Source organism: Erpetoichthys calabaricus, chromosome 2, assembly GCF_900747795.2.
Source record: "Erpetoichthys calabaricus chromosome 2, fErpCal1.3, whole genome shotgun sequence".
In the NCBI taxonomy this organism is placed as follows: domain Eukaryota; kingdom Metazoa; phylum Chordata; class Cladistia; order Polypteriformes; family Polypteridae; genus Erpetoichthys; species Erpetoichthys calabaricus.
The window spans coordinates 47,191,357-47,218,411 of NC_041395.2; the positions used below are offsets into that span (position 1 = coordinate 47,191,357).

The following is a 27,055-nucleotide window of genomic DNA, read 5'->3' on the forward strand; positions in this document are numbered from 1 at the left end:
TTAAACACACTGACCAATACCAATCAGTCCGTAAATTCTTGGGGAGACCATGCAACCTCCATGCACACTCTTGAGCTGTGAGGTGTGACTGACAACTCTGCAATTACCACTCTGCCTATGTTAAAACATTTGTACTAAACTTACTAAACTTTAACGTAATTAAAGCTAAATGTATACCTACAATGTTTGTTCAGTTCTTGTCATTTGATTGCATGCTATGCACTTGCTCAGCTTCTCTCTCACTAGCTGTCACTACCAAAGTAGGCATGTGCTTGATGACAGTGGCAGCAGCAGGCATTGTTATGCAGGCATAATCATTGCAAAATAACACAATAATGTATTTTTGAATGCCAAGAATGAGCTTCCATATGATTCAGTATGTGTGCCAGCACTAGGGGTGCCCCAGAACAAATGTCAAAACTTCATAAAAAAAAATGTATCCTAACCTCAAGAAAACAGTACCAATAATCTGTAATAAAATGTATTACTTTGAGTTTACTTCTGTTGTCATAAGCATGTGGCAGAAATGTGGTTGGCATGTTTCTTGAATCTAAACCTTTGCTGCTTTAAACTGGATGCATTAAGTAAGTTTTAAGACTTTTGTTTTCATATTTGGAGCCCAGTACCATTTACTTGCATTTTAAAGCACAAGAGCAGGTTAGGAATCTTTTCAGATTTATATAAAATGCTTCACTTAAGAACACAATTCCATGAGGCAAATTAATTTACACCATGACTATGAAAAAATAACTCTGGCTTAAAAAACACAAAACCTATCCTTTAATGTTGAAGTAATTTACAAACATCTATACTGTATTGATGTGAATTAATTTTGCACAGAAGTGCCTTCAAAGTACCTGCGCTTTGGATGCATCCTGTCTGTGACACAGTGCAAAGCAGGAAAATCTTTTCATTTTGTTGGGTTTGCTATCAGCTTACTGACACCAGTTCTGGTAACTATATCATATTTAAGCAGTTTAATTTCATTTGCTTGTGAACAGTACTGCTTGGAGGCAGGATTATAAAACAGTTTACTGAAAGGAAATCACATTCAGCAAATGCGCTTTAAGGTTCGACTCCTAATTAAGGAGTGTGCAATGCTGTCAAAATGAGTTTCAATAATTGCTTCATAAAATGAGTTATCCACACCAGTCAGCACAAAATATGTTTGAACAGACCACATGATTCTAACAGGACACTTTTTAATAACAAAAATTGATAATCAGAACCAGACAGTTGGTGCAATTCTAGTAAACAGTGTTATTAAACAGTACAATGAAGAAAATGTCTTACTAAGATTTCTTTTGATTTGTAATATTATTATTAAACCAGTTCTGTTATTTTTCAAACTATTTTGGTGCTATTTGGACAACAATTAGGGGCATGCTTGGGGTCATTGAATGCTTTAATTTTTTTTCTTTTAAATTAATGGTAATTATGCATTCACATTACAAAATTCACTTCATAAAGGGGTTTTCAGGAACAGGCTTGCTTCTCAAAATTGAGGAAGCCTGTACCAGAGCTCTTAACTGATTTTAAACAATGGAGGCCTACAAGGCCACTGCTTCAGCCCCTGAATTTATTTCCATTTCTTCCATAACTGTGCAGCCAAATACCACAGCCACTGCATAATTAAACTGGGTTTTGACAGCACTGTGATTAAACTGATTAACAAACACAACAGGTCTACTCTTTCCATATACACACTGGAAGGATTACTTTAACACAAATTATGTAGCAGTTTTAACAACATAGTGTAGTGTCAACAACATGACTCTGAATATCACAACAAATTTATCATGGTCTTCAGGAGGCACAGAGATTGCCACAGTAGATCCTGGCCAACATCAGTGCAGGAAGAAAGAAAACTGATAACTGCATCAAACTGTATGGGTTACATATATATTTGATGATCTGTGCTGGCACTATAGGTTATTCCAAAAAATGCATACAACCACCATCAGTTTCTGTGACACTCGGGGAATACATGAAGAAAATAGGATGCTTCTGAGCTTTTGTTAGTGTCCTAACCTGTGGACTATACTATATATACACATTACTGTGTGTATCAGAATTACCATATGGGACCAAAAGTTTATTTAGGACGCTCTGAGATTTGGACATCATTGGAAGAGATTTATCTATATTCTTAACCAATAAGCCTTGGGCCATCCTTGGCACAAACTGTTTTTCCTTTATATGCCAACAAACTGAGAAAAATGATTATCTTCATTTGGTTCATGTTGTCATGGATGCAGATTCGTCATAAACATGGGGGGGGCATAAATAATAATCCAATAACAACAACAGTAACAAATTAAATTAAATAATTCTCAAACTGGTGTTGCATAAGAGACATACTGCAGCAAAAAAAATTAAATGGTCACTTGGTACTAGGAATGCATTGCTAAAGACTAACTTAATTCAAAGTATAAGAATCTCTAAAATAAGCTAACATTAAAACATTATGTTCCCCTCCATTGTTCACTACCACCTATGACTTGATTGATTGCACTACTTACATTTACTTTACTTTTTATCTTGCTGTAAAAAACTCTCTGATGTTGTGCATTGATTGGATGGTGATAATGAATCCTTGGCATAAGTTGGCAAGGATAAAGAAAACAGGAATCATGGAATAATGCTTAAAATAACCAGTATACATTTCATTACATTTTCTGATCATGTTAGGCTAGTTTATTTATTTCAGGGACCTTAATGAAAAGTGTATGTTTATAGGTCTGTAAAAATTATAAGTAAACTAACATAAGCTACCTTTTAAACTGACAGATTAAAACAGAAAGCTACCTTTTCAAAAATGCATATAGTGCTGCTCAATGTTGACTGAGATTTGATCATTTCAGAGAAATGTGAAATGCAAAAAAAAAAAATCATAATAATAGTAATAATAATAACGCTATTCATCGTGATAATGAATTTTACATATTCATTTTTATTCAATATCAAACCAAACATATGATATATTGCCCAGCCCAAGATGTTTTCCTTTTAGTTGGATTTTTTATTTTGTAACTGTGAAAATGAAAGTCATTGGAATGTTCAGAAGAATTGTCAGAAGCCTAGCCCAGGCATGATTAAAAGAAAAAAATCAAATCTTTAAATCCAAACAAAATTCTAATGCAAAGTCTTTAATGTAAGTCAAAAACACATTCTTTCTAAATATTCTTTGTTTTTAACTATGCAAATTGATCTTGCTGGATCAATCAAAGTTCAGACATCAGTCTTTGCTCTGTACTATCTTTTATAATGACAGAATGATAAAATCACACTCTGTAACTCCACTCAATGTTATGAAGGTAATGGGCATCATTACTATTAAATGTATGGCATGAAAATAGTGTAAACAATGACAATGTCCGTCATTGAAAACAAACCACAAAATCGCAGCATGTTGACATCACAAAAATAAAAAAACATATACACAGAATAACTCTGATAGTTATCAGATAAATCAAATTTATAAGAACAATCCAAAGTCTAAACTAAAAGCCATGGAGTGGCAGCTAAGAAAAAAGAAAAATTGGAATGTCATAAAATAAGATTTTTCTAAGAAAACAGCTCAATTCAAAGCAATGTCCCCAATGTCAGGTGACATATTGCAGTTAACCACTGCCCAGTAACCAACCTACTTTTTTCATTTCCTGAAAAAATGTATGCTTAAAGTTCCCTGTTACCCATAGCTGACCCATTACTTTGTGATTTACTACTGTATAACATTAATTTTAGTCTGAAATGATGAGATTAACTAAGGCTGCACTAAGAAGGCTAATTACTGTAGCCTATTGTGTGATTCTGGAAGGTAACTGTTTATACCACATCTAATTTATAAATCCATTTATTAGGAAACGTATATACTGTACATATAAAAAAATTAACAAATTTTTACTTTTTAAATTAGTTTTAGTAATTTTTTATTTGTTTCTCATTTGAAGATTGCATGTCGTTATTCATAAATACAGGTAAAAATGATTTAACACAACTTTGTTGCTGCAGACAATAGGACTTAATTTTGCTTTAGGTTAGTCACTCTGAGCTCTATAGATTAAATTCCTAGCTACTTACTTACTTTGTGGAATTTATGCACCCTGTGTGGGTTTCCGCAGTTCTTCTTAGTTCTCATCCCAATTCCAGAGATGTCTGAGAACCTTTAATTAATGATTTTAAATTCACCCAGAATGTGTGAGGGTGGATATGTGCATGAATGAGTCTTACAATTTTAGCCTGCACCACACCAGGGTTGATTCTTGCCTGTAGCCCCATGTATTTAGGACATGATCCAGTAACTTGTGACTAAATTTAACCATTTCAATACCATTGGACCACAAGAGAAATTAGGCATAGTACCTACCACAGTAAGTCTGGTGCATAATTAGAATTCGTTACTCATGAGCTGCTCCTTAGCCACTAGGCCATTCTATTAATAAATGTAACAGTGATGAATTTACCTGAGTCATTCAGCAGAGGTGCTAGCTGACTGGCTACCGTTCTTGCAAGATGAGATGCTTCCAAGGCCTTCTCCACAGCAGCAAGAGCTTCATCAGCTTTCACTCGAGCATGGGCTGCTCTGAAGTTAGAAGCACACAGAAACCCAAGACACAAAGAAGAATGCCTGAGTTATTATCCTTAGTTTATACACACCCTCCCCATTAGCTTTCAGTATTAAATCAAAACTTACTTGACCTTCTTTACCTCTCCTCACCTGATCATAGCGAGCTCCTCTTTCTGTCTGGCAATCAAAGCAGCTCTTCTGCCTTCTGTTACAGCTCGCTCCACTTTTTCACGCAACTTGTTCCTCAGAAGTGGGATCAGACTATGAAATTTTCTGCAGTCCACAAGTTCATTTGTTCTGTACTTTCCCTCTTCATGGCTACCATCAGGAAATACAGTTCGACCATATCCATGTCGACGATTTCCCAGCCACTCACCCTCATAACTCAGACCATCAGAACGTTTACTCTGTCCATACCCAGTGCGTTTATCCAATTTCCACTCCCCAGCATAAACCTCTGTCAAAGAACCGTCTGTAACAAAATAGGGGGCTCCGTGTTGATAATTTCCTGACAGTGTTTCTGATTCAGCCTCTGAGAGACCTGTGGCCAGGGAACTCCCAGTACTTGGTCCAACATCTTGACTGCGAACTGAGGTACGCTTGCTTGAAAGTGAGCCTCTGGATTCACAACGTCTCAGCCGTAGCCCACTAAGTAACGAAGATCTACGAAGCAAGAAGTTGTATTTGGTCATTGAGTGAGAAACGTTATTCATTCTTGACATTGCTGCTGCAGCAGATAAAGATCTCCCTTTGGCTGAGAAGTATCTACGTTGGTCCTGTGCAGAGACAACTGTGGGAATGTTGGCAAGCTGCTGTGTGAGCACAAAGCCAGCTCTCAAGCCACATGTTGGTAAAGAGTCAGCATTTCCAGGTACATTGTGAATGTTATTCATCCACCTGAATGTGTGCAACTTAGAGTCAAGTCTAAATTGTACTCCTGCAAGGCATGGAGGTATGTTGTTCTCCGTCACTTTGACAGTCTGGGATGTATGGTCCAATGGTTCAGATACTGGGCCGCCACCTGCTCCACTCCTCAGTGAATTCATGGAGGAGCGTCGTGGAGAACACAGCAGTGCTGCTTTGCAGTATGGGGCACTCTGGCGAACTCCATAGCCATGGCGCTTTCCATTCTCCCACTGGCCTCTATAAGTACCTGTGTGAGATACAGTTATTAGTAAATAGTCTTTCTTCTTTGCATTACCTTAATATAAATAAAGGAATTTTATTGTATTTATTGCTTGTAACCTGCTTTTTAGAAAGGATTATTAATGAACAAGGAACCTTGCAGAATTTACAGTGATTTTACAGTAGTAACTAAAATGAAAACTAAACTAACTATCCACTATGAAATACTGAAGGTTAAAATAACAGAATACAATAACACAGTCCGTTTTGAGAGGCGCTGCTATTTCTCTAAGATTATAAATAACAATGCTAGTAATCCCAGAGTCTTATTCTCGACGATTGATCGTCTGCTAAACCCAGGTAACTCAAAGGAATGCCTCCAAAGTACTTCCAGTAAAACCTGTGAGGCTATTGCTGTATTTTTCAATCAAAAAATTAATGATATTAGAAATAACATAGTATATCTCCCCAACACTGAGGATCCTCCTAAACCCCAGTACTCTGTTGCAAACAAATTAAATTCTTTCAGCAGGATAGATTTACCTGATTTACATAAAATAATTTCTCAACTGAAACCCTCCACCTGCGTCCTTGACCCAATACCAACAAGCTTTTTCAAAGAAGTATTGGGCGTGCTAATTGATAATATTCTTGACATAGTAAATTCGTCATTAGATACGGGGGTCTTCCCAGACTGTCTTAAGACTGCTGTAGTTAAACCCCTACTTAAGAAAAATAATCTTGACCCCTCTGCTCTTGAAAATTTTAGACCCATCTCTAACCTGCCTTTCTTAAGTAAAATTCTAGACAAGGCAGTCATTATGCAGTTAAATGACCACCTCAATAAACATGCTATTCTTGATAAACTTCAGTCAGGTTTTAGAACAAATCACAGCATAGAAACTGCACTCGTTAAAGTAGTAAATGACTTGCGGGTAAATGCAGACAGAGGCCATTTATCTGTTCTCATCCTCTTAGATCTGAGTGCCGCATTAGACACCATTGATCATAATATTCTTAAAAATCGCCTTAGTCAATGGGTGGGCCTCTCTGGCAGTATCTTAAATTGGTTTGAATCCTACCTGGCAGGGAGAAAATTCTTTGTTAGTTGTGGTAATTATACTTCAAAGACACATGATATCCTATAGTGTGTTCCACAAGGCTCTATCCTGGGTCCGCTGCTCTTCTCAATCTACATGCTTCCGTTTGGTCAGATTATCTCAGGGCACAATGTGAGCTACCACAGCTATGCTGATAACACACAGCTGTACCTATCAATAGCACCTGATGACCCTGATTCTCTTGATTCACTAACACAATGTCTTACTTGTATTTCTGAATGGATGAATAGTAATTTTCTAAAGCTAAATAAAGAGAAAACTGAAATTTTAGTGATTGGCAATAATGGATACAATGAGGCTATTAGAAATAAACTGGATGCATTAGGATTAAAAGTCAAAACGGAGGTAAAAAGCTTAGGGGTAACTGTTGACTGTAATCTGAATTTTAAATTGCATATTCATCAGACCACTAGGACAGCATTTTTTCACTTAAGAAACACAGCAAAAGTTAGACCTCTTATATCATTGAAAGATGCTGAGAAATTAGTTCACGTGTTTGTTTTCGGTCAACTAGATTACTGTAACGCACTCCTCACAGGATTACCCAAAAAAGACATAAATCGTTTGCAACTAGTGCAGAATGCAGCTGCTAGAATCCTAATTAGGAAAAGAAAATCCGAGCACATTTCTCCAGTTTTGATGTCACTACACTGGTTACCTGTGTCATTCAGGATTGACTTTAAAATTCTGCTTATGGTTTATAAAGCCTTAAATAATCTTGCCCCGTCTTATATATCGGAATGTCTGACATCTTATATTCCAAATCGTAACCTTAGATCCTCAAATGAGTGTCTCCTTAGAATTCCAAGAGCAAAACTTAAAAGAAGTGGTGAGGCGGCCTTCTGCTGTTATGCACCTAAAATCTGGAATAGCCTGCCAATAGGAATTTGCCAGGCTACAGTGGTGCACTTTAAAAAAATGCTGAAAACACATTATTTTAATATGGCTTTCTCATAACTTCACTTTAATTTAATCCTGATACTCTGTATATCCAATTCATTAAAATAACTATTCATGGTGGCTCTAAAATCCGTACTAACCCCTACTCTCTCTTCTGTTTCTTTTTCCGGTTTCTTTGTGGTGGCGACCTGTGCCACCACCACCTAATCAAAGCACCGTGATGTTCCAACATTGATGGATTAAAAGCCAGAAGTCTGCATGACCATCATCAAGTCCTCCCGTGAGAACCTTAAATACAAAGAGGACTATTTCATTGTTAGGTAGAATGCCCAGAGGGGATTGGGTGGTCTCGTGGCCTGGATCCCCTGCAGATTTTATTTTTTTCTCCAGCCGTCTGGAGTTTTTTTTTTTTTTTTTTCTGTCCTCCCTGGCCATCAGACTTTACTCTTATTCTATGTTAACTAATGTTGTCTTATTTTAATTTCTTACTTTGTCTTTTATTTTTCTTTTCTTCATTATGTAAAGCACTTTGAGCTACTTTTTTTGTATGAAAATGTGCTATATAAATAAATGTTGTTGTTGTTGAAATCTTCGTAACTCCTGTTGTGTATTATTTTACTAAGAAGAATGCTGTAACTTTAATTAGAATTTATCTACTATATAATAAAACACTAAGATCTGTGTATATCCTTACAGCAATATGATTAGTCTGTATGGCTTTGGTGATGTGAACGAAGGAGGAAGTACAACTGTTAGACACGCGATTAGAAGAACTGACATAGGAAGTACGCTGAAAGACTTGCCTTCAAAAGATGTGAGGTGAGAAAGGTGTCTCAATAATAATAATAGAGCTTGAGAAGCAGGCTTTATGGGAACATACTCAAGTCAGGGAGCACCAGTGAAGAGACGTTCAGACACACACAGACACAGAGGAAAGGTGCTGAAAGTAGACGTGGGGCAAGAAATAACAAATATTTTTAAATTATTCTATTACATGTCTTTGACAGGTAGGGTGGCTAGCACCTAATAAAAGAAAACACACTAATATCATTAATAATTCCAAAACTTTAACTTCTAGTAATGAAAATGCCTATGACATTTTGAAATTTGTATATTGGTCAACAAATGTGCAAGTTTCTCCAAAAACAACACATTGCATTGATTTGAGTTTGCTATCCCATATACTGTAACTGCATCAACTACCTTGAAAGTAGTAATGGAATTAAATACTTCCTTCCCAAAATTATGTGTTTTTATTGTATTTTTACTAATTATTGAGGTTTCAGGAAGACTATGATTTGAATAGTTATGATCACCAATGTTGCAATGAGAAATACCTGAATTATCTATTATTATAAAGAAGCTTGAAATTTACAAATAAGATTAACCATCAATATCATTATTATTTACTGTATTTGGCTAGTGTCTTTATCCAAGGCAACTTACATGATCATAATATATTTCAGTTGTTCACACACATTTTTACGAGTGGAGTACAAACAGGTTAAGAGACTTGTCTACCAGCAACATTGTGGTTTAAAGTTTACTACCTCACAAAGTATACAGCACTGCTTACCTGTCTGCTTATGATATGAAGATGTAGACAATATACAGAATGTAATAAGCTATAATACATAATTAAAAATAACTCAAATTTAAAGACAAATGTTATATAAAAAGATTGGAAATCTCATGCCTCACAATGTTTATAGTATTGGTGTAGTCAGGTGCATTTTTCATTTTCTGCTGATGTTATAGTAATATACAAAAATAATACAACCAAATGCACACACAAAGCATTACATGGTGAAGCTTTCACAGGGTATATTTAATTCTCAATATATCATAGGACAAATTCTACTGACATTACAATGGATAAGAATTAATAACAAAAATAAGGCTATGTCTTCATTAGTGATAAGAGAACCCCACTGATTTTGATTTGCCTCATGTTCAGCAAAAACACATAAATGGTGGTGAATTTCGGAAAACTCAGTGAAGTGCACTGAAGTCAATAGGGAGGGAGAAACTGAAGTGGTTTTGAGTAGATTATAATGATACAATGGCCTTTTATGTGTTCCGGAGGGCTAGGAAGCATCTGGCTGAAATGTTGAACCAATTATTTAGTCCAAAAATGTGACAGGAGATGTGAGGCAGTAGTGCGAACCTCTCTCTCTGTGTCTTCAAAGCTTTAGTCACTACAAATAACTAACACCTGCAAAGCCTGTCTTGCAAGCATTATATACTCGGGGCGCTGTCTCTGTTACTACCTGATCAGTACTTCATAGTGAAGAGCATACAATAATGTGCTTAATCCAGCGTGAAGACAAAGCATACAATATATCGATGCAGAACAGTAATGTATTTTCATAACATTCTCATTATGGTCAGCTAATGTAACCATCCAATGATTTTTTTTTTACATTTTATTGTTTTTATTAAAATCAAATAATATTCCACACAAGCAAGTCATGTTTAACAAAACTAGGTTCAGAACAAATCAACCCCCACCCATGAGAAAGAGAGCTAGGCCAGCAGAGTAAAACTTTAATAATAATTAAAATATGTAAATAAAAACATGAAGAAAAATACTGTAAATAGAATAAAAAAGAGGGGAGAGAATCTGCTTCCTCAATTTAAATGCTTATTCTAACATGTTATTGATTAGATCCTGCCAAGTTTTGAAAAAAAGTTTTGTACAGATCATCCAAGTAAGAATTTGTTTTTGGTACCATTGATCACAATATTCTTATAAATCGCCTTAGCCAGTGGGTGGGCCTCTCTGGTAGTGTCTTAAATTGGTTTGAGTCTTACTTAACAGGTACAAAATTCTGTTATTACTATTCTGTTATACCTAATTATACTTCAAAGACACATGATATTCTATATGGTGTTCCACAAGGATATATCCTGGGTTCACTGCTCTTTTCGATCTACATGCTTCCATTAGGTCAGATTATCTCAAGGCATAATGTGAGCTACCACAGCTATGCTGACAACACACAACTGTATTTATCAATAGCGCCTGATGACCCTAACTCTCTTGGTTCAATACTCCAATGTCTTACTTGTGTTTCTGAGTGGATGAATAGTAATTTTCTCAAACTAAATAAGGAGAAAACAGAAATCTTAGTGATTGGCAAAAATGGATATAATGAGGATATTAGAAATAAACTTAATCCATTAGATTTAAAAGTCAAAACAGAGGTAAATAATGTAGGGGTAACTGTTGACTCTGACCTAAAATTTAAATCACATATTAATAATATCACTAGGACAGCATTTTTTCCACTTAAGAAATACAGCAAAAATGAGTTCCCTTATAACTTTGCAAGATGCTGAAAAATTCAAAATCAACTAGATTACTGTAATGCACTTCTCTCAGGACTACCCAAAAAAGACATCAATCGTTTGCAACGAGTGTAGAATGCAGCTGCTAGAATCCTAGAAGATCTGAGCACATCTCTCCAGTTTTGATGTCACTACACTGGTTACCTGTGGCATTTAAAATTGACTTTATAATACTGCTTATGGTTTACAAAGCCTTAAATAATCTTGCTCCATCCTATATTTTGGAATGCCTCTCACCTTACACTGCAGATTGTAACCTTAGATCTTCAAATGAGTGTCCGCTTATAATTCCAAGAGCTAAACTTAAAAGAAGTGGTGAGGCAGCCTTCTGTTGTTATGCACCTAAAATCTGGAATAGTTTACCGATAGAAATTCACCAGGATACTACGGTGGAGCATTTTAAAAAAACTGCTAAAACCCATTATTTTGACATGGCTTTCACATACATAGATAGATAGATAGATAGATAGATAGATAGATAGATAGATAGATAGATAGATAGATAGATAGATAGATAGATAGATAGATAGATAGATAGATAGATAGATAGATAGATAGATAGATAGATAGATAGATAGATAGATAGATAGATAGATAGATACATAGATACATAGATAGATAGATAGATAGACTTTATTAATCCCAAGGGGAAATTCACATACTCCAGCAGCAGCATACTGATAAGGAAACAATATTAAAGAGTGATAAAAAATGCAAGTAAAACAGACAATAACTTTGTATAATGTTAACGTTTACCCCCATGCCCCCCCCCTCCCCCCCTCAGTGGAATTGAAGAGTCGCATAGTGTGGAGGAGGAACGATCTCCTCAGTCTGTCAGTGAAGCAGTCCACAATCCGTACTAACTCCTACTTTCTCTGCTATTGATCTGCGCTACAACCACCTGATCAAGGCACCATGCTGAACCTACATTGATGGATCAAAGGCCTGATGTTCAACATGACTATCATCATCTAATTCTTCCACCTGAAGCCTGAAAACCACGAGGACTGATTTACATCATTTATGTTAGGTAGAATGCCCAGTGGGGGCTTGGCGGTCTCGTGGCCTCGGAACCCCTGCAGATTTTTTTTTCTCCAGCCCTCTGGAGTTTTTTTTTTGTTTGTTTTTTCTGTCCTCCTGGCCATCAGACCTTACTTTATTCTTTGTTACTTAGTATTGCCTAATCTTATTTTTATACTTTTTCTGTCTTTTCATCTTGTAAAGCACTTTGAGCTACTTCATTTGTATGAAAACATGCTATATAAATAAATGTTGTTGTTGTTATCATTGTTTGCTATTGAAATCTTATCAGTATTCTCCAGGAATGTGAGATGCATGACATCATCTGAGCTACAGTATAAAGTACAGTGTGTGTGTTTCTGGCATATTTGAGATTTAGATAAACATAGTGTTGGTGTGTGATTCTTGTGAGAAAAAGTTTTCCTAGTTAATGAACTTACTTTTACTATTAGTCTTTGATTTTAGATTAAAGTTTTAAATGTGACGACAGACCAGTCAGACTTTTGGGAATGATACTGGCATAAATTATTGGCCTTTATCTCTTGATCCTTTTCATTAAAAATTCTCACTGCCTCTTTCTGAGTCAGTACAGTAACATCACTGTACTGAAGTGGAGCAAAGAATTGTGTTGGTGGAGGCAGTTGCTAATTCAGATGATGCTCATGTGGAGGCACTGGAAAAGCAGGTGCAAGAAATGACTGGTAGTACTGACAGTTTAGAGAAAGACAAAAAAGAAAAACGGTACGTATTGTTCACTTCCCAGAAATGTGGAGGGGTTGGATTTTATCACATTTTTTTGAGATCTGGCTGCCTAAATTTCTTAATACTGACACTAAATCTTGTGATATTAAGACTGAGACAATGGATTACACACTCACCTCTAAACCAGGTCCAGGTCAGCAGCCATGCCCATTGATTATTAGACTGCAATATGACAACCAGGAACTATAGGTTCTTCAAGACTCAGTTAGGCTGAACATAGAAGTTTGCACTATAAGGGTCTAGAAGTGAGTTTTTTCAATGGAAGTGTAAAGAACCTGATAAAATGACGAAGCATCTATAGGCTGTTGGTGCAGTTTATTCATATATCTTTATCTAGCCTCTCTTAAGGCTGCATATAATAAAGCTACCAGTATCTGAATGCCCAGCTAAGGCTATATATTTTACTATAATAAAGAGAAAACTGAAATTTTAGTGATTGGCAATAATGGATACAATGAGGCTATTAGAAATAAACTGGATGCATTAGGATTAAAAGTCAAGATGGAGGTAAAAAGCTTAGGGGTAACTGTTGACTGTAATCTGAATTTTAAATTGCATATTCATCAGACCACTAGGACAGCATTTTTTCACTTAAGAAACATAGCAAAAGTTAGACCTCTTATATCATTGAAAGATGCTGAGAAATTAGTTCACACGTTTGTTTTCAGTCGACTAGATTACTGTAACGCACTCCTCTCAGGACTACCCAAAAAAGACATAAATCGTTTGCAACTAGTGCAGAACGCAGCTGCTCGAATCCTAACTAGGAAAAGAAAATCCGAGCACAATTCTCCAGTTTTGATGTCACTACACTGGTTACCTGTGTCATTCAGGATTGACTTTAAAATTCTGCTTATGGTTTATAAAGTGTCTGACATCTTATATTCCAAATCGTAACCTCAGATCCTCAAATGAGTGTCTCCTTAGAATTCCAAGAGCACAACTTAAAAGAAGTGGTGAGGCGGCCTTCTGCTGTTATGCAACTAAAATCTGGAATAGCCTGCCAATAGGAATTTGCCAGGCTAATACAGTGGAGAACTTTAAAAAACTGCTGAAAACACATTACTTTAACATGGCTTTCTCATAACTTCACTTTAATTTAATCCTGATACTCTGTATATTCAATTCATTATAATAACTATTCATGGTGGCTCTAAAATCCGTACTAACCCCTACTCTCTCTTCTGTTTCTTTTTCCGGTTTCTTTGTGGGGGCGGCTTGCGCCACCACCATCTACTCAAAGCACTGTGATGTTCCAACATTGATGGATTAAAAGCCAGAAGTCAGTATGACCATCATCAAGTCCTTCTGTGAGAACCCTAAATACAAAGAGGACTATTTCATTTATGTTAGGTAGAATGCCCAGAGGGGACTGGGTGGTCTCGTGGCCTGGAACCCCTGCAGATTTTATTTTTTTCTCCAGCCGTCTGGAGTTTTTTTTTGTTTTTTCTGTCCTCCCTGGCCATCGGACCTTACTCTTAATTCTATGTTAATTAATGTTGTCTTATTTTAATTTCTGACTTTGTCTTTTATTTTTGTTTTCTTTATTATGTTAAGCACTTTGAGCTACTTTTTTTTGTATGAAAATGTGCTATATAAATAAATGTTGTTGTTGTTGTTGTTGTACTCATTAGACTGAACTCATTTATGTCATTCCTGTCTTATAATTTCTAAAATTAAGGTTTACTTTATTATTGTTTGCTGTTAAAAGCAAAATATACTTTCCCTCCCACAGTCTTTACGTTGCTTTAAAGTGCCAGGAAAAAGCTAGTATTTCAGCTGAGTCACAGCATGGACTAGTCCAACTGTTTTCTTAAACACACACTACTATGCTACACAAAAGAATTGGCAAAAAGGATCAGGAGATGGATCAGAACCAAAACTAAGCAAATGTGAATACCAGAAGAATCAAGAATCAAACTCTAAATCCAAACTGGTAAGCAAACTCGTACTGATAATGAATTGCAAGGAAATCCATTCATCCATCCATTACCCAACCCACTATATCCTGACTACAGGGACACGGGGGTCTGCTAGAGAAAATCCTAGACAACAAAGGGCGCAAGGCAGGAACCAATCCTGGGCAGGGCGCCAACCCACCGCAGTGCAAGGAAATCTTAAACCAAAAATCAATCATAAACACCAATGCACTTAAATTTAATCTCAAAAATCTAAGATGCTTAAAGATCCCTTGCACTGGCTTCTAAACTGTTGTGTCTTGCAGGACCATGACCTCTTACAACTGTGAATTGTGTCTTGAAAACAGGATCATCAAAATGGTGGTGCACATAATCAAAACAAAATGGTGATACGGAAATGCAATAATGTAATATTAACAAAATATACTTAATTACTGAAGCTTCCTATAAACAAAACACTCTTAAATGATCACTGATATCCAAAGCCCCAAAACAAGACAAGGAGATTCCCAGAAAAAAAATTATGAAACACAATCTTAACTCACTTCCACATGCTAGTTTACTATCTATTATAGTATTTAATAGAATATAAAGACATAGGTGCTTGTTAAATATAAATTTCAATAGAACCTTTGTGCAATTGTTTTTTTTTCTCACATTTAAAAGCCTTTATTGGCCTCAAATTAAGAACGTTTTATTTAAGAAGTAATATTATGAAAGAGAAGTGTGAGGATGAGGTCAAAACCCTTTGGTTGTGTATGGAGTAGACTTTCATGTAAATACTGCACTTGCTGTTGGTATTGGAATTCCTGTTTATAGTTTTCTTATATGCAGTATTCTGTAGCGTAAAACTTATTGTGTATGCATACTAGAGTTCTTACTTTATTTTTCATATTATTACTGTATGTTAGTAATGAGTTTTACTTTAAATACTTTGAACATTAAAGGAACCAATAAAATGTTAATTAATTAAAAGAAAGGCAGTATTGTAATTTTTGAAAAATAAGAAGATTGATTTTGTTCTTATACTGGAGACCCATTTGAATGGCAACGAACTCCTGAAACTGCAACAATGTGAGCTTGGACATGTATTTTTCTTTTCTTTACATTCAAAGGCTGAAACCAATGATTGCTCATCTGGCAATACAATTTATATAATGCAGCAATGAGTATAAAGGAATGTTTTGGACCTCACAAACAGAAGAGAAGCTCGTCAGTTTGATGTCTCATGTTTTACATGTTTTAATTGAAAAAGAAAATAAAGAGCAGAGATTACAGTTGAACTTGCCATACTGTTAACCCTTCTTACAACGTCAGGCAGCACATTATTGGCTGTCACAAAAGGGGACAAGCATGACTATGCTGGAAGGTCGGCACACAGTTAGTAAATTAGGCATGCTCAGCGATCTTCAGCCGTTTAAACTGACATAGTCAACAAGGAGATCAACAACAGCAGTCAGACAGTCCAACATACCCCACAACTAGAACTCACGTAATGTGACATTGGCTAAAGAGTAAAAGAAACAATATTTAAGTAAAAAAGAATTATTAACCAGTCTTAAAAGATAAGGGTGACCACTATTTAATCAATAAAGTGGTTTTGCAAGGGGAATAAACTGCTATAATGAATGCCTTGTGTCCTACTGGTCTTTCTATTAGCTTTCTCACCTGTACATTTTCACAGTCTTTTGATTTGTCAGTAAAGAATACATTAGTTGGAGGGAACTTTAAATTATGACTCAGTTGAATCCCTTAATCAATAGATTTCCACTAGGCAGACTGAATCAGACACCACAAGGAAAATCTCTTTTAGCCAAGTGTAATGAAATAGATTATACAGATGTATAAAAAGCTTTACACCCCACAGACAAAGAATTCAGCTTCTTTTCTCATCCTCACAATTGCTACACAGGAACTGATTATTTTTTGTCACAAAAACAATGTTACACTCCAAGGCTTCTAGTTCAAATTGACAGCATTAATATTTCAGACCTCGCGCTGGTATATCTTACAAAAAAACTTCAGAACACTTCAATAGAACCTAAACATTATAAATGTAACCTTTCTTTACTAACGGATCTGAATTGAATCCCCTGCATCTCTTTAGAATTCAAGTCATTTTTTTCTGTTAATGTTCCATCAACTGACAACCTTTCTCTACTGTAATATGGGAAACTTCCAAGGCCTATTTCTTCAAGGGAATTAATTATGTCTTACGCCATTAGTTACATCTTCAAAAATCAAGAAAAAAAGCACAAAATCTTGGATGTACAGGCTTACTGTTGCTGAAAAAAATACTATATTAAATGCCCTACAGCAAGTAAAATTAAAAGAGATTACTATCGCAACCCTGTTCAGTGTTACACTTGCTCCTTTCACAAGATTTAGAAAGGAAAATGAGATTCAAGGGGCAATGAATATTTGAACATGGTGACAAATCAGGAAGACACTAAGCTTATTTTTACAAAAAAGTGGACAGAACTTCAGAATATTGATTCAGTTGTTGATGGAAAGGGTGCTTGAATCTTGATACTAAAACTATTAATTAATTTTTTAGATATGTTTTTTGCAAATCTGTATATATTTGAACTGGCTCCAGATACTCCAGAATTAATGGAGACCTGGTTTCTACTCATTTCAATCTCCCAGGGATATCGGTCAGTCAGAAAAATAAAAAGAAGTCTCCAAAGATATTTTTTTTGAAATTATTAAACATGGTCATAACCTGGAAAAGCACAGGCCCAGATGGGTTCAGCTATGAGTTTTATAAAGAGTTTTAAATGATGTCTTAGTGGATCCTTAACTGAATATGATTAATGGTTCTTCTGAAAATATGCAATCATCACAGACAATTTAATTTAATTCTTAAGGAAAGGAAATGTCAAGAAAAGTATGCCTCCTGCAAGACAGTGGTTCATTTTAAATCTGACCTTAAGCTTCTTTCAAAAATGCTAGTTATTTGATTCAAGGAACTATGTATTGCCTTTGACAGTTAATGAAGAATGAACCAGTTTTTGTCCTGCACAGATCTGATCCAAGAGATATCTTTGTTTGACGGATGAAGATCTTATTTAGTAAACTATTAGCTGCAGTTCTTACAAAAGGACTGCCATCACATTGTTTTAGCATTTATAGGGGCATTAGAGAAGGCTGACTTTGACTGCTACTTCTGTGTACATTGAGCTACTAGCTGAAACAAGTATAAATGATGCTAATATCTCTGTTTTTTTCTCTGGGAAACAACATAAAATAACACTATACATTGATGATGTACTGTTTTTCTTATCCCAAATAAACATATCAGTTCTTAAACTAATTCATACATTTTTTCCATTTAGTGCCCTCTCCAGTTACAAGATTCATTTTGATAAATCTGAAGCCATGCTACTGAAAAATCTGCAAGACAGACCTGATGATCTTTTTGCCTTCCACTACACATGGTCACCCTACAGGTTTGTTTATACAGGCATATGTATTATTGCCAGATTCAATCTGATATTCAAAAACAATTGTGTCCCTCTCTTTATAAGAATTAGAATATCTGGCTGGGCCATACTTTGATATTAAAAATGAACTTCCCTGACTTTTCTACCTATCCAAATAATCCATATTCAGTTCACAAATGAAACACTAAAAAACCTTAATACTTGGCTGTTTTCTTTTATTTGGTGAGGTATAAGAACTAGAATGAAGATTAAAGTCTTGCAACTTCCCTGTGCCAAGGGAAGCCTGGATTTTCCTGACATAAAATATATCAATTAGGTTCCCATTTTCAATTTATTGGTGATCTGGCAAAAAATTACCTCTCAGTTTGGACTGATATTGACGCCTCACAATCAAAATGTCCTTTACAAAAGTTACTTTCCTTAGGAACTTAGAATTTGTCAGAGAATACTGTGAATAAGAGATAACAGCCCTTACAGCGAAAACCATGTTGAGCCATTCAGCATTTAGAAGGTGGATTAGACCAGGTCTCTGAATTAAGCCTAATTACTCATAACCCTGATCTCATGCCAGAAGTTATTGATCTTGGCTTTACTTCATGGATATCTAGAAGGATTCTTTACCTTAGTGATTAGTATGAGAGATCTACATTAATACCTTTGGTTCGGATCTCTGAGAAATACAGCATTCCCAAAGAAGAGTTTTATTTAGTTATTTGCAGATAAGGCATTTTAAAAAGTAAAAACCGCACTGCTTACATAATTTAAGCCTTCACTAATTTAGGAAAAGGAGATAAGATATTTAAATGTAGAGTTCTTGGGGTTTATGGATGACATGGGATGGAAAACTATTTGCAGAAATGCCTCATGAAATTAGGGTTGAGATCTGGCAATATGCAAAAAAATAATAATAACAACAACTGTAATACAATAAAAGTTATTCAGTTTAACACTGTGCATAGGGCATGTGTGTTTCTTGGTCTTTAAAGAAAATTTAGAGCAGATTCACTATGCCCAAAGTGTAAAAGAGAAACACAATATCTGTGACCTTGTGTTCAGCACACAAATAGGCATATTATTCGAAGTATTGAGAAAATAAAACTCCACATTATGCTAACATTTTATGCCAGGACTTTTGCTGTGGATTTCGGAAATGGTTTCTACTTTTAAAAGCAGCTAAGGATTGTATTGGATAATACCTTTAGAGCCCTTAACTTGTTCATAGCATTCAGAACGGGGTGTGTTTTACAATATATGGGAACCCTTTTCGACTTACTGTATACTGGCTCTGACCCCTCTACTTTCCTGACAGAATGATTTACTTAAGGCAGTGACTTTAACAATATATAAAGTTTGCAATTCATGATATGTATGGCTTCCTCTCTATTCCATTATATTTTGTGCTCAGTTACGCATTTTTTCTCCAGTGTTTCTCTTTGTTTCTTTCCATTTTGTGTTTATGTTATGAAAGAAAAATGAATACAAATATGCATGGTCATTTTTTTTTCCAAAATGTTAAAGGTCCATACTAACCCCCTCATTCAGTTTAAGGAAGAACCATCTAAAAAAAGCAGGGAAAAGCATGTGGAATTACTTTTCCATATTTGATTTCAGCCAATTCTTTCATACTTATAATTTTAGAGCTGTAAACAATTGACATTGTGACATGTGGAACATCCTGAAGTGCCTTCACAGGTTGACATTATTTTTTGGACAAGATTGCATTTTCTTCATTTATGTTCCAGATTTGTCATTATGCCTGTTATTTGCAGCTCATGATGGAATTGCCCTTCTCAGCATGTTGTGGGAGTATGCCAACTCAAATGTTGTCAAGAACAGAGAAATGCAGCCTCCCTGTTATTATTATTGAGAAAAATACATTCCTTTTGTTAACAAATGAAAAATTTCAATCCTAGCATTGTGCCTCTGTTCAAAACAGACAATTGAAAAAGGGCCAGGAGACAAAAGGACTGAACAAAAGAATAGTCAAAATTTGTTGAAGAAGTCAATAACAGTAGTCAAAAAGGACTGTGCACCAAAACCAAGATGCAAGACAAAATCAGACAAATGCAAAGAAACTGTAAACTGGCAAGTGTCGGTTTAGAAAAAAACATAGGCTATGTGAACTTTGCACTTCCATCTTTTATAACATAGCTGTCGTGATGTCCCAGGTCACAGGACCCATGTGCCACGTGCCTAACAATGGCTATAGCAACTGTAAATAACATGCCTGTAAAAATAAATTGGTATTATAGTAAATCTATATATTAAATAATTATTTCAAAATAGAAATTATTGAAATATCTCAAAATCTCCCAAAAAATCATAACACTTGAATTGTACAGATAAAAATAAACTGTTTTATATCAGTAAGAGTGTGTGTGTAGTTGAACTAAGTGATGAACTGGCATCCCATCAACAGCTGGTTTCCTTATTATATCAGTCGCTACTAGGAAGCATCTGGCTCTCCCGTACAACTGAATTAAGCAAATTCAGGAAATGAATAATTGTAAATACCAATTACTTAACCAAAATGTACTGCCTGTTCTGCTTGATACACATCCTCATTCTCCCTCAGTTTACTTGCAGACTGCTTAAGCTTATAAGCCATTTCTCCCAGTTACATTCTAGAACTTGACAGCCACTCTACATGCATTTACTACAATGGCGATGTGCATTCTCTTAGTGGATAACAATCATCACTTTCTATTGTAATGTACAGCAACAAAATGTTAAACAATGCAGGAAATTGTGGAAATATTTGATAAGATTGGTAGTAATTTAATAATGTCTTCCACACACTTTCAAATAGATTATTGTGATTTTATTCACAATCTCCTCTGTATGTGTCTAAGTTCATAAAACTGAGGCCACAATGAAGAATGTCTTCAAGCCAAGCATTCCCGTGTCATCTTTGTTTGGTGTTGCTCTTTCTGTTTATTAATGCATAATACCTTTGACATTGTATCATATTTCTGTACAACAAAGTTAACCAGTGTGGCACACCAGCATAAGGGTTAGTGATGCTACTTTGCAAATCCAACATTTTGGGTCTGAATCCCTTGCCTGGTTGTTGCAGGTCATTGTAGGATCTTCTCTTGGTGCTCTTACTTCTCAAATGAATGTGCGATTGGGCTCTATGACAAGCTAGCTCACTATCCTGAAATTGGATTAATCAGGTTTGAGAATGCTATGTAATATAACAGAACATTTCTTAAACTGTGCATTTGTACTCTGCTTTTGTTTTATTTATTTTGACTATTTTTGTTTAACCCTTTTTAATGGAAATGACAGACACAAATATTCAGTTTTCCTTGTTGCTGAATTTGGAATAGGTGAACATGGTGGTACATTAATTTGCTGAGGCCTCTCAACTCTAGAATCCTGGATTTCAATTCTAGCCTTAATACTGCCCGTATGGAATTTGGTACACCAAGGATGTGTATGTCAGATTAATTGTGAACTTTAAATTAGCCTGCAATTAGTGAGTATGGGTTTGGTGACTGAGTGTGCCCTGTGATGGATTGATGCCGTATGCAGAGTTGCTTCCTGCTTCTATCCTCATGAACTATATGAAAACATGAATGAAAAAGTGGGTAAAAAATAATCTATGATTTTGAACTGCATGTTAATGATAAAAACTCTCAAACCTTTAAAAATTAAGCTGAAATTCCTTAATCAACTCTGCAAGGTATACCTAAGGCTTTAAGAGCAACTTAGAAGTTACCCAATCTAGAGAAGTTAACAAGGTTCAACTGGCAGGAGTAAGAGATATCAAAGGATCATCACAAAATGCAAGGTGTTAAACGAGTGCATGGTGGTAGTACAAAAGTGGGAAGTGGACCAGCCACTTAAATTGGGAAATTTGTGTAGGATGTTAGCCAATTTAGGTTTGTGATTGACAAAGATTCATTCTGGCAGTCCAGGCAAGAAAAACCCCTGGACATATGTTATAATATGTTTTGTTATTAAGTTTAATGTCACTGTCTCTGTGCCCACTGTTATGGACTCATTCATACAGGCAGAACAAGTATGGTACGCAGGGGCTCAGCATTTAGAATTGCCGAGCCAAGCACAGGACTAGAGAGCCAAAGACAACTGGAGAATTGAATAGTCAGCCTAAAGACAGACTAGTATATTTCTGTCCTCTGTCAGCACAAAATCCTCTTTCCTTGTTGGGAGAATGAGAACTGCATGTAGGCATTGTGCTATTCCTGTATTTTTGAAGGTGGGGTTTGAGTCCTTTCCTGTCCTTGTTTGGAGACCAGAAAGAGCCTGCACGTGGAGCAACCAGTATATAAGGATGGACCTACGGCCAATACACTTTGAAGCTAACGGGCGGAAGATTATGTCATCTGTCCGGAAAATCCTTTCAGCGTGGCGACGAAAGATGGCAGACTGCGTAGATCAAGACTCCCACATTCTTGATAGAGTCTGTCATAAGCTTCCTGTCTGTAATACCGCGTAAGCCGATATTAAACAAAGCTAAGTTATTCTTATACTTCTTATGTAATCTTGTGACCGCCATATTGCATGCTGGGGGGGGATAACACCTTTTTAATTTATAATTATTTAAATTCAGGTTAATTAAAACGCCGCAATTGAAAAGAACACATTTCTGGAGAGCTAATGCCTCTTAAGGAAACAACATAAAGCCAGCCTTTTACAGAGCTCATATACGCACACTACCTCTCATAATGAGCTAATTTGAAATTGCCAATTAAACAAACATGCACATCTCTGGAGTTCTGGGAGGAAAACCAGAAGAATAGCTATGCAGACATAGGGAGGCTGTGCAAAATCCATGCAGACAACAACTGGGTATGGGATTTAAAACCAATGACACTGGATCTATGAGGCAACCGCACTAATGACTTCACCACCATGCCACAATTATCTTAAAATGTGCAAGTGAAATTCTTCATAGGAATTTAACTTCCCAATCAGTTCCTTCTATTTGCTGTCAAGGTTACAAGAACACAGCTATGAACTACTCACTGAACAAACTGGTGAGATGAATCAGTTTCATCCTTGGTGGTTATTGTAATGTTAGTCAGTGTTATTAACACGGAGGATGACATCCACCCTGACAGCTTTACACAATTCAAGCCCTAGGCCTTTGTGTTCCTTCAAATAGGTGTTTGTCTTTGGATTGAGTGTTTCAAGTTAAGTCCCATATGGTATTTTAGCATCAGGACTGGATAAGGATGATGCTAAATATGATCTTCTGTTTCGTGTTATCATTAAGGATTTTACTCATCTACATCCTAAACTACTTGAATCCCATCGGCTATAACAAGCTACCTTTTTATTTATACAGTTATATGAAAAACTGAACTGATTTATCTTTTTTAACATATAATGACATATCAAGATCTTCATTTACACAGTATCTTTATATAATGGTAATTAAAAAAAAGATGAAAATTTGATTTTGCAATAATTTGCTAAATGAAATGAGTACCGCCTAGGCTCTAATAGCTGGTATTGCCCCCTAAAGTTGGTGTTTCTTATAACTGTCTACCAGTTTCTGACATCCATTAGGAGAAAACTTTTCCTACTTCTCCATGCAAAATTCTTTCAGTCGTGTGATGTTTAAGAGTTGTCTTGTGTGCACCACCCATTTCAAATCTCCCCACAGCATCTCTATAGAATTCAGATCTGGGCCCTTATTTGGCCATTCCAGAACCCTCCAATTATTTCTTTTCAGCCTTATCTTGTTGGATTTACTGGTATGTTTAGATTCATTGTCATGTTACAAGGTCCACATTTGCTTGAGCTTCAATCTTTTGACAGATTGCCTCACATTAATCTCAAGCACTCTCTGGTACAATGAAGAATTCATAATGGATTTTATGATGGTGAGTAGCCGAGGCCCTGAGGTAGAAAAGCAGTCTCAAAACATACCATTTCCACCACCATGCTTTAAATCTGTTTTCAGGATCTGCTGGTCAAATGCTAGGTTTGGTTTTTGCCAAATATGTCTTCTGGTACTGTGGCCAAATAACTCTATTTGCCTTGTCTTTCCAGAACACATTGTCCCAGAAGTTCTGGTTCTTGCCTAGGTGTTCAAGGACAAAATTTACTTTCTAGACAGCAAAGGTTTCCAACCTGGCACACCTCCCATGAAGATTGAATTTACGCGGCCTCTTGCTAAAGACTGATTGATGCACTATGACATTAACTGGGACAAGAACTACCTGTAGTCCTGTGATAAAATTCTGGTGTTCTTAGAGACCTCTTTCAGCATCTTGCGTTCTGCTCTCAGGCTGAACTTGCTGGGGTGGTCTGACATGGACAAGTTGGCAGTTGTGTATTTCTCCACTAGTAGATGATCCTCCAGACTGCAAAATGGTTGAATTCCAGGTGTTTGGGGATCTTTTTAAATCCCTTCCCCAACTCATAGGCATCTATAACCATCTTTCTGAAGGCATCAGGGAGCTTTTTTTTAATTTAGGCATGGTGTTAACACTTCACAACAAAGAGCAAAACAAACTAAATATCTGCAGTTTAAATTAGACAGTTTACACCAAGATCCTCTCTGTTGATGTTCTAACCATATGCCTCTGATCTGGTGCCCTTAATTCTAATTTTAAGCGTTTGAGGTACTAATCAATGTAATTGTATTCTTTCTTTTCCACATGCGAACTCTGCATTTATATTTATTTAAATGATAACAAGAACTACAAAATGTACATGTAGCATGATGTTATATCACCTTTATCAAAAGATAATGTTTAAATGAAGATCAAACTTTCATATGTCCACATAGGTTAAAAAAGAAAAAAACATTTCATGGGACATACTGTACTTACTTTTTCATATGACTGTATGCTGCTCTTTGCTGTCCTTTGATAAGGAAAACAAACAAGGGTTATGGTTAATTAATAAAGGGTTTAAAACTGTAAAGCAAAAGCTCTTGTCGTTTAGATCTCTTCAAATATACAGTATACTGTAAAAGTGATTCATTTAGAAAAACTTTTGCATCAACCACTACTCTGCCCGATTCCTTTTCTGGCACTGCAAGAACCTGCACAAATTTAATCTTAGGATCAACATTACATACACCATGAATTTTTTCTTTCAACACCAATTTTCTTACTGACCTGGGAAGAACTGCCTGATTTGCAAAAACAGCACTGAAATGTATTCATCCGTTACATGTATTGTGAATTACAATAGCTAGCAGTTTAGGCAGCCGGCACAAATGGTGCACACTATCAGTCAGACACTAACACAGCAGGCAGCTCAATTATTAAGCAACATCCAGTAAAAAATGTTTTCATTATAAGCAACACCAAAATCAAGCAAATGAAAGCATTACAAAAAGTAACTAATACTAACCAAAGAATTAAATGATAGCAGAGACATACCCATCAAAAAGCAAAATCAGATTAAAATGCAGTAAACCAAAACATTTTTCAAGAGTACATCATCCCAGCCAAGAAGGAGTACACACTGAAAGGTAAAGTTAAATTGATAGTGACACGCTGTTTAACAATACGGAGTCACAGATATCAATGCAGGATAAAAGAGGAAATGATTAATGTCAAGTTGGATACAGGTCAGTCTTTTTCTAATCTTCTTAGTCTTGGACAGGGTCATGGAGGGTGCTGGAGTCTATCCCAGTTAGCTTAGGGCACAAGGTAGGAACAAACCCTGGACAGGACACCAGTTCATCACAGGGCAAACACACACATCAGGGCCAATTTATTATCACCAGTCCACCTAAACTGCATGTCTTTGGACTGTGGGAGTAAATTGGAGCATCTGGAGGAAACCCATGCAGACATGAGTGGAACATTAAAGCTCCACACAGGGAGGACCTGGAACACAAACCCTGGTCACCATACTGTGAGGCAGCAGCCCTACCACTGCGGCACTGTTTTTCTGTTACATACAGTACAATATTTTAAAAAGTGAGAATATAATGTAAATTACATGCTGTCATACACTGGTGGAGAGATGCTGGAGGTTAAGCACAGATGCAGTCCAAGCTACAATTATAAAGACAGTAAAATATTTATGGACTTCTACATTGTAGGTACTTGTGCACATTAAATGCTGACTTGGAAAGTATCTTTAGACATTGACTTCATTAAGCTAAAATTATCTATACCTACCCCATAGCAGCCTGACCATTTCCTGGTGATTGCACCACCACCCTTGAACCTAATGTAAAGAATATGATCCACCTGCCGAGAGGCATGCAGCCCTCTTGAACCAGAGCTGCAGAATGTGGAGTAGTTAGATATGACTGCCAGAATCACACAATAGACTAAAAAAATTCACAGTAGGCCTGCATGTGAGACGGCAGAGATACCTCTATGACAAGTATAGCATAAGTAAATTTTATCACAGGTATGGGTGTGAGGTTATATAGTATCTTTAAATTGGCCAAGTATGTTTTGTGATTTTAGGTTTTAATCGTTTCACTGGTGATGTCATTAAAGTCCCATTTTGTATCTGTGTCTTGGTCACAGCTGATTTGTTTTTGGCAATGGTGTTCGTTGCCAGTCATGGTGCTGTGTTTGTTGTCCCAATTATTGATACTACTAGCAAAATACCCGCGCTTCGCAGCGGAGAAGTAGTGTGTTAAAGAGGTATTGTAAACATATATATACATAAACATATATACTTATATATACATATCTACATATACACATATCTACATATATACATATATATATACATATACACATATACACATACATATACACACATACATACATACACACACATATATATATATACACATACAGACACATATATATACATATACATATTTACATATGTACATATATATACACATATATACATATCTACATACATACACATATATCT

General features: G+C 36.0%; 1 protein-coding gene and 1 long non-coding RNA gene across 2 annotated transcripts in view; one reads left to right on the forward strand and one right to left on the reverse strand.

The window, feature by feature from the left end:
* Positions 1–27,055, forward strand: part of LOC127526571 (uncharacterized) — a 463,174-nt gene that overhangs the window by 120,545 nt on the left and 315,574 nt on the right. The gene's annotated exons all lie outside the window — the stretch shown is intronic.
* The window catches only part of LOC114645859 (junctophilin-4-like), a 188,118-nt gene that overhangs the window by 41,731 nt on the left and 119,332 nt on the right, over positions 1–27,055 (reverse strand). Inside the window, exons 3-4 of the mRNA XM_028793732.2 lie at positions 4,721–5,723; positions 4,467–4,585 (exon numbers count right to left, since the gene is read on the reverse strand). Of these exons, the coding sequence (XP_028649565.2) occupies positions 4,467–4,585; positions 4,721–5,723 (1,122 nt within the window). The remainder of the gene's footprint in view (positions 1–4,466; positions 4,586–4,720; positions 5,724–27,055) is intronic.